The sequence below is a fragment of the Salvelinus fontinalis genome, unplaced genomic scaffold (genome assembly GCF_029448725.1).
Source record: "Salvelinus fontinalis isolate EN_2023a unplaced genomic scaffold, ASM2944872v1 scaffold_1259, whole genome shotgun sequence".
Taxonomy (NCBI): domain Eukaryota; kingdom Metazoa; phylum Chordata; class Actinopteri; order Salmoniformes; family Salmonidae; genus Salvelinus; species Salvelinus fontinalis.
Window position 1 is genome coordinate 1 of NW_026601468.1, and position 12,500 is coordinate 12,500.

Genomic DNA, 12,500 nt, shown 5'->3' on the forward strand with positions numbered 1-12,500 from the left:
CTGTGTGTGTGTGTGTGTGTGTGTGTGTGTGTGTGTGTGTGTGTGTGTGTGTGTGTGTGTGTGTGTGTGTGTGTGTGTGTGTGTGTGTGTGTGTGTGTGTTTGTGTATTTTTACATATTCTAATGAGACCATGGGTATAATTACCAGGAACCAAACAGAGGCAAACAGAACCAAACAGGGAGGGATCAAACAGGGAGGGAGGGATCTGAATTTGTCCAATAGAAACTCTACTTTTCTTTGCAACTGTTTGCTACAGTGTGCACTAATGATTACACCCCATGATACCCTGTTGTTGTGCTTGCTTGTTTATTTTCCAACGTTTAGCATTTTAAAAGCCACTTCCTTGTCATTCTTTCTCTAAATATTTGAATGAAGCTCTGATCCATATAATGTCAGTCAACATTCGGTCCTTCAAGAATGACGGAGGTGAATACGTGTAGAAACAAAGGGACCAGTAACAGACACAAGTGATTCTCTATTCATTGGCACCATGTTAATATTAATAGCACCATGTTAATAGCAACATATTCCCTATGTAGGCACTACTATCAATCAGAGCCCATAGGGAATCCCATAGGGCTCTGGTCAAAAGTAGTGCACTATGTAGGGAATAGGGTGCCGTTCAGAAGATAAAGTCTAATCAAAAGACCATCTTGCAAGGAGAGAGCCTCTTGGGAGAAGACAACAGCTGCCTTTTTGGTGCAACATTATTGGATCAATTACACTGCAACTCAATGGAGAGAGAAGAGAGAGAGAGAGAGAGGAGAGAGAGGAGAGGGAGAGGGAGAGAGAGAGGAGAGAGAGAGGAGAGAGGGGGTAGAGAGACAGGGAGAGAGAAAGAGAGAGAGAGAGAGAGAGGAGAGAGAGGAGAGAGAGGAGAGGGTGAGAGAGAGGAGAGAGAGAGAGAGAGAGAGAGAGAGAGAGAGAGAGAGAGAGAGAGAGAGGAGAGAGAGGAGAGGGAGAGAGAGAGGAGAGAGGGGGTAGAGAGACAGAGAGAGAGAGAGAGAGAGAGAGAGAGAGAGAGAGAGAGAGGAGAGAGAGGAGAGGGAGAGAGAGAGGAGAGAGGGGGTAGAGAGACAGAGAGAGAGAGAGAGAGGAGAGAGAGGAGAGGGAGAGAGAGAGGAGAGAGGGGGTAGAGAGACAGAGAGAGAGAGAGAGAGAGAGAGGAGAGAGAGGAGAGAGAGGAGAGAGGGTGTATAGAGACAGAGAGAGAGAGAGAGAGGGGGGGGGACAGAGAGAGAGAGAGAGAGAGAGAGAGAGAGAGAGGAGAGAGAGGAGAGGGAGAGAGAGAGGAGAGAGGGGGTAGAGAGACAGAGAGAGAGAGAGAGAGAGAGAGAGAGAGAGAGAGAGAGAGAGAGAGAGAGAGAGAGGAGAGAGAGGAGAGGGAGAGAGAGAGGAGAGAGGGGGTAGAGAGACAGAGAGAGAGAGAGAGAGAGAGGAGAGAGAGGAGAGGGAGAGAGAGAGGAGAGAGGGGGTAGAGAGACAGAGAGAGAGAGAGAGAGAGAGGAGAGAGAGGAGAGAGAGGAGAGAGGGTGTATAGAGACAGAGAGAGAGAGAGAGGGGGGGGGGGGAGAAACAGGATGCATATGGCATACAGGCCTCATGACATAGTTAAAAGCAGCATGTGCCGTTCATGCTCACATCATAATATGGTTTGAAAACCCGCTGTCATAGAGTCAACACTGCAACACTGAAGAGGAAATCACTTAGCCGCAATTGCCAGTGAATGGTAAGCAGATTAGTGATGATGAGTTTTTTCCACAATCACTATGTGCTAGATTGTAGACAGACTATGATGCGCTCACAAAAAAGAACACACATACACACACACATACACACACATACAAACACACACATACACTTTGTTTTTTTAGTTGCCTAGCTTTAAAAGTCTGCAGTCCATTCAGTCCAATCAACTCCAATGCAATTAACAGCTATTTTCCTGAGCAGTGTGTGTGTGTGTGTGTGTGTGTGTGTGTGTGTACTGTTTTGTGCATACACTTATGTTCTTTTTTTCTAACTTTGCCATTTGATGTTGGATGTTAAATGGAAAAGGGTCTGGGTCGTCCAGGTTGTCTGGGTCGTTGAGGTCGTCTGGGTCGTTCAGGTTGTCTGGGTCGTTCAGGTCGTCTGGGTCGTTCAGGTTGTCTGGATCGTCCAGGTTGTCTGGGTTCTCCAGGTTGTCTGGGTCGTTCAGGTTGTCTGGGTCGTTCAGGTTGTCTGGGTCATTCAGGTTGTCTGGGTCGTTCAGGTTGTCTGGGTCATTCAGGTTGTCTGGGTCGTCCAGGTTGTCTGGGTCGTTCAGGTTGTCTGGGTCGTCCAGGTTGTCTGGGTCGTCCAGGTTGTCTGGGTCCTCCAGGTTGTCTGGGTCGTCCAGGTTGTCTGGGTCGTTCAGGTTGTCTGGGTCGTTCAGGTTGTCTGGGTCGTTCAGGTTGTCTGGGTCGTCCAGGTTGTCTGGGTCGTCCAGGTTGTCTGGGTCGTCCAGGTTGTCTGGGTCGTTCAGGTTGTCTGGGTCGTCCAGGTTGTCTGGGTCGTTCAGGTTGTCTGGGTTTTGACAGTACATTGATAGATGTTTCTTCCAAGGCTTTGCTGATTGACCCTGTAGTTCTAGTCTGATGTGTGGTGACACGGCTACTTCTGTGACCCCCTCAGTATCTTGTTTAGTCTCGAGCTCTTCATTCAGCTGCAGGTCTTTTTGACAGAACTATTTACAACTCTGGGTTGTGGCCATAAGCAAAAAGACGCATGTCTCTGCACTGTAAGTAACTGGACAATAAAGTTTCCCTCCTCTCTTCTTGTAAGAAAAGGCCAAGCTCTTTATTCAACTGTAGGTCGTTTTGCAGAAATATAACTCTGGCTCTGTTTTAGGAAGGGTGTAGTTGGTAATAAATGCAGCAGAACCTCCCCCAAGGAAGTTGGTTTGTAGAGGCAATGACAAATGCAGCAGAACCTCCCCCAAGGAAGTTGGTTTGTAGAGGCAATGACAAATGCAGCAGAACCTCCCCCAAGGAAGTTGGTTTGTAGAGGCAATGACAAATGCAGCAGAACCTCCCCCAAGGAAGTTGGTTTGTAGAGGCAATGACAAATGCAGGTGGCAAACTCATTACTTTCTGTGTTTGTCCTCTGCGCCGTTTTAAGGCATTTTCACCTCTGAGACGAGAACTGAGAACTAGCAGCTCCAAAAGCAGAAGTAATGAATTGGCCCTATTCCCTATATAGTGCACTTCTACTCTGGTCAAAAGGAGTGCACTATTTGGGTACAGTTTTGGGACACATCCACACACGGCCATTCTCTTGCAATATGACCCACTAGACCTGAGCTATTTCAAGCCACTCAAACCACAAGCGGTAATGGTGTGTTCATGCATGAACATTGCACTGTGTTTTCAGGGGAAGAATATTATAATATGGGTGTCTAGTTGTCAGACTCTCAACCTGAAGACAGCCATTTGAATATGGTCTCCTTCCACTTCTTCTGACTGACTGTTCTATTTTTCTCCCTTTTTCTCCCTCTTGGGTCTGGGCTGTTTGTGTGGGTGTGTGTGTGTTGGTACGTGTCTGTGTGTGTGCCCCAGTGGACGGCCAGTGGCAGGAGTGGAGCCTTTGGAGTGACTGTTCAGTGACCTGTGCCAACGGGACCCAGCAGAGGACCAGACAGTGCTCAGCCGCCGCCCACGGTGGGTCGGAGTGTCGTGGCCACTGGGCGGAGAGCAGAGAGTGTTACAATCCAGACTGCACAGGTAACACACTGACTGGGCCACTTAGCTATTAATGCCATCATCATCACCATCATCATCATCATCATCATCATCACCATCGCCATCCTCATCGCCATCATCATCATCATCATCATCATCATCGCTATCATCATCGTCCCAGGGACTACAGATGTAAATTAGCTGTTAGCTAAATCTGGAACACTGTTTCTCAGTGGTTTCTTAGTGGTGTTTGTGTTGTACATTGTCCCTGTCCAAATAAACTTAAAGGAATGGTTCACCCAAATTACAAAATGACACATTGGTTTCCCTACGCTGTCAGCGGTCTGTGGACAAGGTATGACAGCGATCCATGATACAGTATGGTTTAGTTTCCCTTAGTTAACATTTTAGCATTTGTGGCACAATTCCTGTTCAAGTCATGGGACCAATATTAGCAGTTTTTGCGCGTCATGTCCAAATCATCCAAAAGTATCTCAAATTGATTGTGAATCTCAACAAAGTCTCTTATAGATAGTGCTGAGCGATGAACTGAAACTGGGGTTATTTTTGGTTTTTGAAACAACTAATTCACTGGTTCAATTATTTTAATTCCATTTCGTTCATTTTTTTTTCTTTTTCTGTGAGCTCAATGCGCACATTAAGTAGTTTCTCTAGAGATAAATCAGATCAAGCCCGAACTGTGCGATGTAGTAGGGAGTTGTAGTTTCCAACCGGTAGATATTCTACAAAGTTTAGTGCAGAAAACATGGTAATTAACTGCAATGACCATAATCCATTGCGTGCCTACTTGTTCGTTCGGTGTGTTTCTATAGGCCTGCTACATTAGTTTAATGTGGGGAAGACACGGAGAGAGAGAGAGAGAGAGGAGAGACAGAAGATAGATATAGAGGGCAGTTGCTTCGCGAGGTATCTCTACCTGAAAATACATGATATAAGTGATTAGTAGTTGGTGTTCTGCATTCATAAAAATATGCCTTATTTAATTTGAAGAACCTCTAAAATAGTGATTATGTCAGACAGCAAGCAGCTCTATAGAGATGAGATGATGACTTGGAATTAAATATTAATATTAAAGTCATCAAATAAAACAAATATTTTATTAAATAAAGGATGGTTAATAAGTGATAAGCAGTAATGGGAAGTCACTACCATCGTGGGACTTGTGATGTTTTAATTGTTTTATTCAGTGTTGTTACAGCATTCAACCCACACAATACATAGTGCATTACATGCCAAGATAAACAACATCTAATGTATGAATCTAACTGAAAACGAATAGACCTCAAGAAGAACTAATCTCTCAGCACTCATTTTGGATGATTTGGACACGATGTCATTTTGGTGATCTATCGTTTTAATTAAATTAATTAATCTTCTGAATCACCATACAAAATACATGCTATGAACAATGTGAACATGCCATGCAAATGTCATTCTGAATACAAAACTACTACAGTATCTGTAACTACTGCAATAAATTCAGAATAAAGACTTCTGGTCAATCTAGCACTGGGCAAGGACCAGAGAGTTCTACAATCCAGACAGGTCAGATACTGGCTGACAGGGTGTATGTAGAAGTGCCGGGTGCTACAATCCAGACAGGTCAGAGCCTGGCTGACAGGGTGTATGTAGAAGTGATGGGTGCTACAATCCAGACAGGTCAGAGCCTGGCTGACAGGGTCTATGTAGAAGTGACAGGTGCTACAATCCAGACAGGTCAGAGCCTGGCTGACAGGGTCTATGTAGAAGTGACAGGTGCTACATTTCAGACAGGTCAGAGCCTGGCTGACAGGGTGTATGTAGAAGTGACAGGTGCTACAATCCAGACAGGTCAGAGCCTGGCTGACAGGGTGTATGTAGAAGTGACGGACGTCACTTCCTCCTCCTGTACCACTTCCTCCTGAACCAGCTCACACAGAGACTAGAACCCAGAACATCCGCCTTGCAAACACACATGGCCGCCCTCTTGACAATGCCAACTACGCTACCGAAAAAACAGTGACCAGGTCCCATCAATTAGATCTATAACATCCTGTTAGATATACTGTATTTGTGTTTTTCATGTAGTTACTTTAATAATCCCTTTAATAACTATACCTACATGTACTGTACATATTACCTCAATTACCTCGATACCGGTGCACCCGCACATTGACTCTGTACCGGTACCCCCTGTATAAAGCCCCGCCATTGTTTTTTACTGCTGCTATTTAATTATTTGTTATTCTTATCTCTTACTTTTTTTTTTGCTATTTTCTTAAAACTGCATTGTTGGTTAAGGGCTTGTAAGTAAGCATGTATTCGGCGCATGTGATAAATACAATTTGATTTGATTTGATTTAGTTCAGTGTTTGCTATGCTAAACTGTTTGTCTCTGAGTTATTCCCAACACTTAGATGTCAGCGTAGTGTTAGTGGACTGCTAGCAGTCTGAATGTATCAAGTCAGAACCCTGGAACTCTCATCTTCAAATGGGATTTTTACACTAACACATGAATAATGTTACAGAGAACTAGGAGACAGCGATGCTCACTAAACATGAATAATGTTACAGAAAACTGGGAGACAGCGATGCTCACTAAACATGAATAATGTTACAGAGAACTGGGAGACAGCGATGCTCTCTCACCACACGCTGGTGTAACGCAGGTCAACGTTGCACTACTGACTTGTTTTGTGATGAACTTGGTCGGCATCATGTCTGTCCATTTCAGACCTCCACTGAGGTTAGTCCTTGGACCTGTGTGTATGGAGAAGGGGTAAATACAGGTGGGATGGAGGAGTGACGGAGGAGTGACGGAGAGATGAAATAGAGGAGTGTGACCCCTTCCCAGGGTTGTTCTACCTTTCAGAGAAGGTCATGTGATTAACTGTTTAGCTGAGGGGGACCATCTGTTTTTTCCTAATGCTCGATTTTACTGTGTTCATTAAAAAGCCATAAAACATGCCACTGCTTTGGGAAACTTTATCATAAAAGGCCTTTTAATATTGGCAAAGTGAGGAAAGTTATCACCGCAGTCACCGAGCAGCCTCCCCAGCCATAAAAGGAGACATATTCCTCATTATTACAAGTATTATCAGAGTCATTTTATTAATTGAATCTGGATAAAATTCTGCCAAAAACTATTTTTTTTTACTGTATTTCTGGGTACTATAAAACATGTCCACGGCTTTGTGCCAAATGGCACCCTATTCCCCGAGTCACTGGTCAAAAGTAGTGCACTATATAGGGAATAGGGCACCCTTTGGGACACACCCCCATGTGTCCCAGTGTCTATAATCCCATTTACTGTGTCTGTGTAAGAATGAATTCACATCTTCTAGCCACACATCATAGTAGAACTTCATCCCCTGGGGAACGTAGCACAGAGAATGGTCAAGGTCGTGTGGTATCTTAGAGCTGTGATTCACAACCTTTTTCGGTTACTGTACCACCAACAACATTTTGCGCTTCCCAGAGTACCCCTGAAGTACCCCTGATGTGCATTTTACCAGTAGGACTATTGTCTCATGAGTCTTCCCAGAGTACCCCTGAAGCTTCCCAGAGTACCCCTGAAGTACCCCTGATGTGCATTTTACCAGTAGGACTATGGTCTCATGAGTCTTCTCAGGTATCCCCAGGGGTCCTAGTGCCGTTATAGAAATTGAAAGACCGGCTGAATGATGGTAAAAAAAAAATTGATTCCTTATTGGCCATGCTTTATTGAAAACCGATTGGATGTTGGGGAGAGAAGATGGAGTCCAGAGGCTCTCTGGCTCCTTGTTTTAAAATCCATCATCTACTGTACTAATTTTCACTCCTTCATCACTCTGTTCTGAATGAACTGACCAGGACAAAGCCAGTCTAATGATGAGCTGCCACCATAATGTTTTACCTGTCAAGTTTTTAACAATCAGCAGACAAGGAGAGGACACAAGGAGAGGAAATAAGGAGAGGAAACAAGGAGAGGAAACATGAATATGACACAAGGATATATCATAAGGAGAGGACACACGGATAGGACACAAGGAGAGGACAGATATTTAGGCATTTGAGAAAGAGACCCTTTTTAACAGTGATGTGTCTCCTCCTCAGCCAATGGCCAGGGGTCTAACTCCTCAGCCAATGGCCAGGGGTCTAACTCATCAGCCAATGGCCAGGGGTCTAACTCCTCAGCCAATGGCCAGGGGTCTAACTCCTCAGCCAATGGCCAGGGGTCTAACTCCTCAGCCAATGGCCAGGGGTCTAACTCCTCGGGCAATGGCCAGGTGTCTAACTCCTCAGCCAATGGCCAGGGGTCTAACTCCTCAGCCAATGGCCAGGGGTCTAACTCCTCAGCCAATGGCCAGGGGTCTAACTCCTCAGCCAATGGCCATGGGTCTAACTCCTCAGCCAATGGCCAGGTCTAACTCCTCAGCCAATGGCAATGGGTCTAACTCCTCAGCCAATGGCCAGGTCTAACTCCTCAGCCAATGGCCATGGGTCTAACTCCTCAGCCAATGGCCAGGTCTAACTCCTCAGCCAATGGCCAACTCCAGTTGATTAAAAGTGGTGTGTATCTCCTCCTCAGCCAATGGCCAGTGTTTAACTGATCTGTCTCCTCCTCGGCCAATGGCCAGTGGTTTAACTGATCTGTCTCTCCTCCTCAGCCAATGGCCAGTGGAATCCCTGGGGGCCTTGGAGTGGCTGCTCCAAGTCATGTGACGGGGGTTGGCAGAGGCGGGCGCGGGTGTGCCAGGGGGCAGCGGTCACCGGGCAACAGTGCGAGGGCGCGGGGGATGAAGTCCGCAAGTGCAGTGACCAACGTTGCCCAGGTAACGATAACCCCATAACCACCATAAGTGAGACAGCAAGAGTCAATTAACTGGAAGCGTAGAGTGAAGATAACGATCTTTCTCTTCGCTGAGGAAGAGTGACGTGCCTTTCTGTTCCTGTAGGAGGAAACGATAAGAGTTACATAAAGCAGAGGGTAGGCAACCCAGCTTCAGCTCTGCTCTGAAAATAGACAGAGTCTAGAAAGATCATCTGCAATTCAACAATGAATTCAACAACGGAGTAATACAACGCTTCTATTTTGGATTACGATAAAGATCGACAGATTGTGCTAAACTCATGAGATATGTATACTGTAGGTTATTGTCTATTCTTCAAGAACCAATGGGTAAATATCAAGACTTGAAATGACTATTGAACAGCTTCCCAAATCACAGACTGGAGCTTTAAGAGGAAGCTGTTAGAGAGAGAGAGAGAATATATAGAGAGAGAAATAAAAAGAGAGAGAGGATAGAGAGAGAGAGAGCATAGAGAGAGAGAAATAATAAAGAGAGAGAGAGAATAGAGAGACGAGATAATAAAGAGAGAGAGAGCATAGAGAGAGAGAAATAATAAAGAGAGAGAGAGAATAGAGAGATGAGATAATAAAGAGAGAGAGAGAGAGAGAGAATAGAGAGAGTGAGATAATAAAGAGAGAGAGAGAGAATAGAGAGAGCGAGATAATAAAGAGAGAGGATAGAGAAAGAGAGATAAAGAGAGAGCAAAAATAGAGAGAGAGAGATAAAGAGAGAGAGAGAATAGAGAGAGAATAGAGAGAGAATAAGAGAGAGATAAAGAGCGAGAGTGAGAATAAAAGAGTGTTATTTTGTCTAGGTCCTAATGTATGATTAATATCTTAATATTAATTGATGGTGTTGATTAACCCACCTGTTTTATCTCCATGGAGACTGTTCGCTACCATGGCGATGAATGCAAATTTAATCTTTTGTTTGACCATTATCACCCTGTAAAGAGTGGCATTGTTTCTGTTGTAGGAGTAAGGACTGTAGGGAAGCAGTTCCCATTATCAATCTTTTTCAGACCTGTTCTATTTTAAGCAGTTTAATCCAACACAAAGAAACCATTTTACAACTACAGCATGTTCATGTATTACAATCTAGTTACAATCTAGTCTACACTTATGCAATTATAGAGGAGGCTGGTGGGAGGAGATATAGGAGGACAGGCTCCTTGTAACAGCTTCAATGGAATTAATGGAATGGTATCAAACCAGGGGTTGGAACCAAAATTATTTTCCAATCGTTTTGTCCTAAACAGATTCATTATTTTTGGGGTTCTGTTCCACTGTTTCGACCAGCAAAATAAACTTCTTAACCGGTTCGAACCCGAAAAACAATGGGGTTTTATTGTTCCTTTCTGTCCCTTTTTAAAACTCTGAAATATGTATTTTTTTTACGTTAATAGCAAATAGTATTTTGCCATAACAGCATGGTTTAATCGTAATGAAAGGCAAACACACACTGTGCTGCCAGTCACAGTGTAGGGCGCCAGATGTAACTGACATTTTGAGGGAGAGGGACAGCGAGAGAGTTTGGAGGAAGCTTGCCTTGAAGCGCTGGGCATCTTGTTATGACATGCATCATCTGAATTAGGCCCACGGAGGAGGACCAGCTTCTATGGAGGAACTTTGAATGTCTTTGAACATCCGAGTTGGTTTAACATTGGACCAGAGCAAACGTTAGCTAGCTAACTAGCTAACTAGCTAACTAGCTAACTAGCTAACTAGCTAACTAGCTAACTAGCTTGTGTGTGCAGAGCAGCACTAGAATTAAAATCAAACTCTTACCTTTTGTAGTTAATAAATCCAATGTGAAACGTGATAACTATAGTATCCTTAATAACTAGCATTGAAAAGTAAATCCATTCTTCTTTAATTAAACATCTCTCCCTAATTTCTGAATTACACTTGTAATGTTGTCAGTAGGCTACAATAAGCTATGCTTCACAGGGGAGGGGCAGGTAGACTCAACACACCCCCACTGGCAAAAATGTCCAGCTGGCAGGCAGACGCTGGAATACTACTACTACTAATATTAATAATATTTAAAAATATAATAATAATAAAAACAACAATAATAATAATATTTAAAAATATATATATTTTAATAATATAAATAATAATAAATATAATAATAACAATAATACAAATACAAATAATAATACATTTTAAATAAATAATAATAATTAAAAAACATAATACAAAAATAATAATAATAATAAAATAAAAAATAAAAATAATAAATATAATAATAATAATTTATGAGTGACAGACTGAAGGCTTTGTATAGGCACTTATTTGATGTGACTTTTGTGGGACTGGAAGAAAATGCCCGGAACATAAAATAAAGTTTTTAACCAGTTTGCATGCTTTAAAAATAACGGTTATCTTCCGGAACAGTATAGATAACTTTAGTTTATGGTTCGGGTTCCGTTCCTAATTGTTATTTCCCGGTTTTTGGTTTTGTTCCCTGAACCAGTTCCAACCCTTGATGGAAACCACGTTTGACTCCGTTCCAAAAACTCCATTACAACTATTACAATGAGCCTCCTATAACTCCTCCCACCAGCCGCTTCTGGACTATACATATTTGTGAGTCAGCAATAACCCAGCAATGTGTTGTGTACGGTTCGCTCCCCAGCGCCCTATGAGATATGTCTGGAGGACTACACTGTATCCATGGTGTGGAGAAGAACACCTTCAGGAGAACTGGCCTTCAACAGGTGTCCTCCCAATGCCACGGGTAAGGACACGTGTGTGTGTGTGTGTGTGTGTGTGTGTGTGTGTGTGTGTGTGTGTGTGTGTGTGTGTGTGTGTGTGTGTGTGTGTGTGTGTGTGTGTGTGTGTGTGTGTGTGTGTGTGTGTGTGTGTGTGTGTGTGTGTGTGTGTCTGTGTCCTCCTAATGCTACACTAAGTGCAGTAAGAACACAGTCATGCCCTGGGGTTTTGTCTATCCTAGTGGTTACCACCACTGCCTTTGGGGCATGTGAGCATGGTATCAAACACTTGTCATACCCTCTCACTTACCCTACTTTTTTCATTCAAGTCTTCACTTTTAACTTCGATTCATAAAATACATTTAAAAAAATAAGAGTTTAAAAAAAGGATAGTCCTGCTGGTCTGAATTCAGACTCCAGCCGCTGTATGGCCATTGACTGAATAATGAACCAAGAGAAACTAGAGCACGTTAGAATGTTCTGCTGTAACTTAGTTGATAATGAAATGAGTCATTTTCCAGGGGCTATTATGTTGAGGTTTCATTGGGAGCTTTCTGTCCATTACTCATGTGTAGAGAGGACTAGTGGTGATGGATATGTCCCTGTCACATTCCACTGACACATCCATTCCTGCTGTGACGGATTGGAAGTGCTTTACACGATGTCTGCGTCCAAAACGACTCCCTATTTAATATACAATGCACTATTTTATTGTAAAGTTGTGCACTACATAGGGAATAGGGTGGCGTTTGAGATGCAGCCGGTATGTTTCTACTGAACAGATTTCCCTATTTGCATTGCATTGACCCACACAGCATTATGTCAATGTGTTTTCAAATAGCCTACAGCCAAAGACAGGGACATATTACAAGGCTAACTGTGATTATATTGCCTACAACAGCATGGCACTTTTTAACTGCTGTTTTCTACAGGTAAGGAAAAAGGCCTCCTCCTCTCCCTCCCCCTAACCTCCTCCACTTCCTCATCCTCCTCCTCCTTCCCTTTATCAAAGACCTCATGGCTCCTCCTCCTCTCCCTCCCCTCCCCTTGTCCTCCTTCCAACCCCTCCCCTCCTCCCCTCCTCTCCTCTCCTCTCCCCATGTCCTCCTCCCCTCCTCTCCTCTCCTCTCCCCTCCCCTCCTCACCTCCTCCTGTCCCTCCCCCTAACCTCCTCCTCTCCCTCCCCCTAACCTCCTCCTCTTCCTCCTCCTTCTCCTCGTCTCCCTCCCCCTAACCTCCTCCTCTTCCTCCTCC

General features: G+C 43.9%; 1 protein-coding gene across 1 annotated transcript in view; it reads left to right on the forward strand.

The window, feature by feature from the left end:
* Positions 1-3,441: 3,441 nt before the first annotated feature.
* LOC129848889 (adhesion G protein-coupled receptor B3-like) overlaps positions 3,442-12,500 on the forward strand; it is a gene marked incomplete at its 5' end in the record, with an annotated part of 25,756 nt that continues 16,697 nt past the window's right edge. Inside the window, 3 exons of the mRNA XM_055915989.1 lie at positions 3,442-3,740; positions 8,348-8,512; positions 11,171-11,272. Of these exons, the coding sequence (XP_055771964.1) occupies positions 3,442-3,740; positions 8,348-8,512; positions 11,171-11,272 (566 nt within the window). The remainder of the gene's footprint in view (positions 3,741-8,347; positions 8,513-11,170; positions 11,273-12,500) is intronic.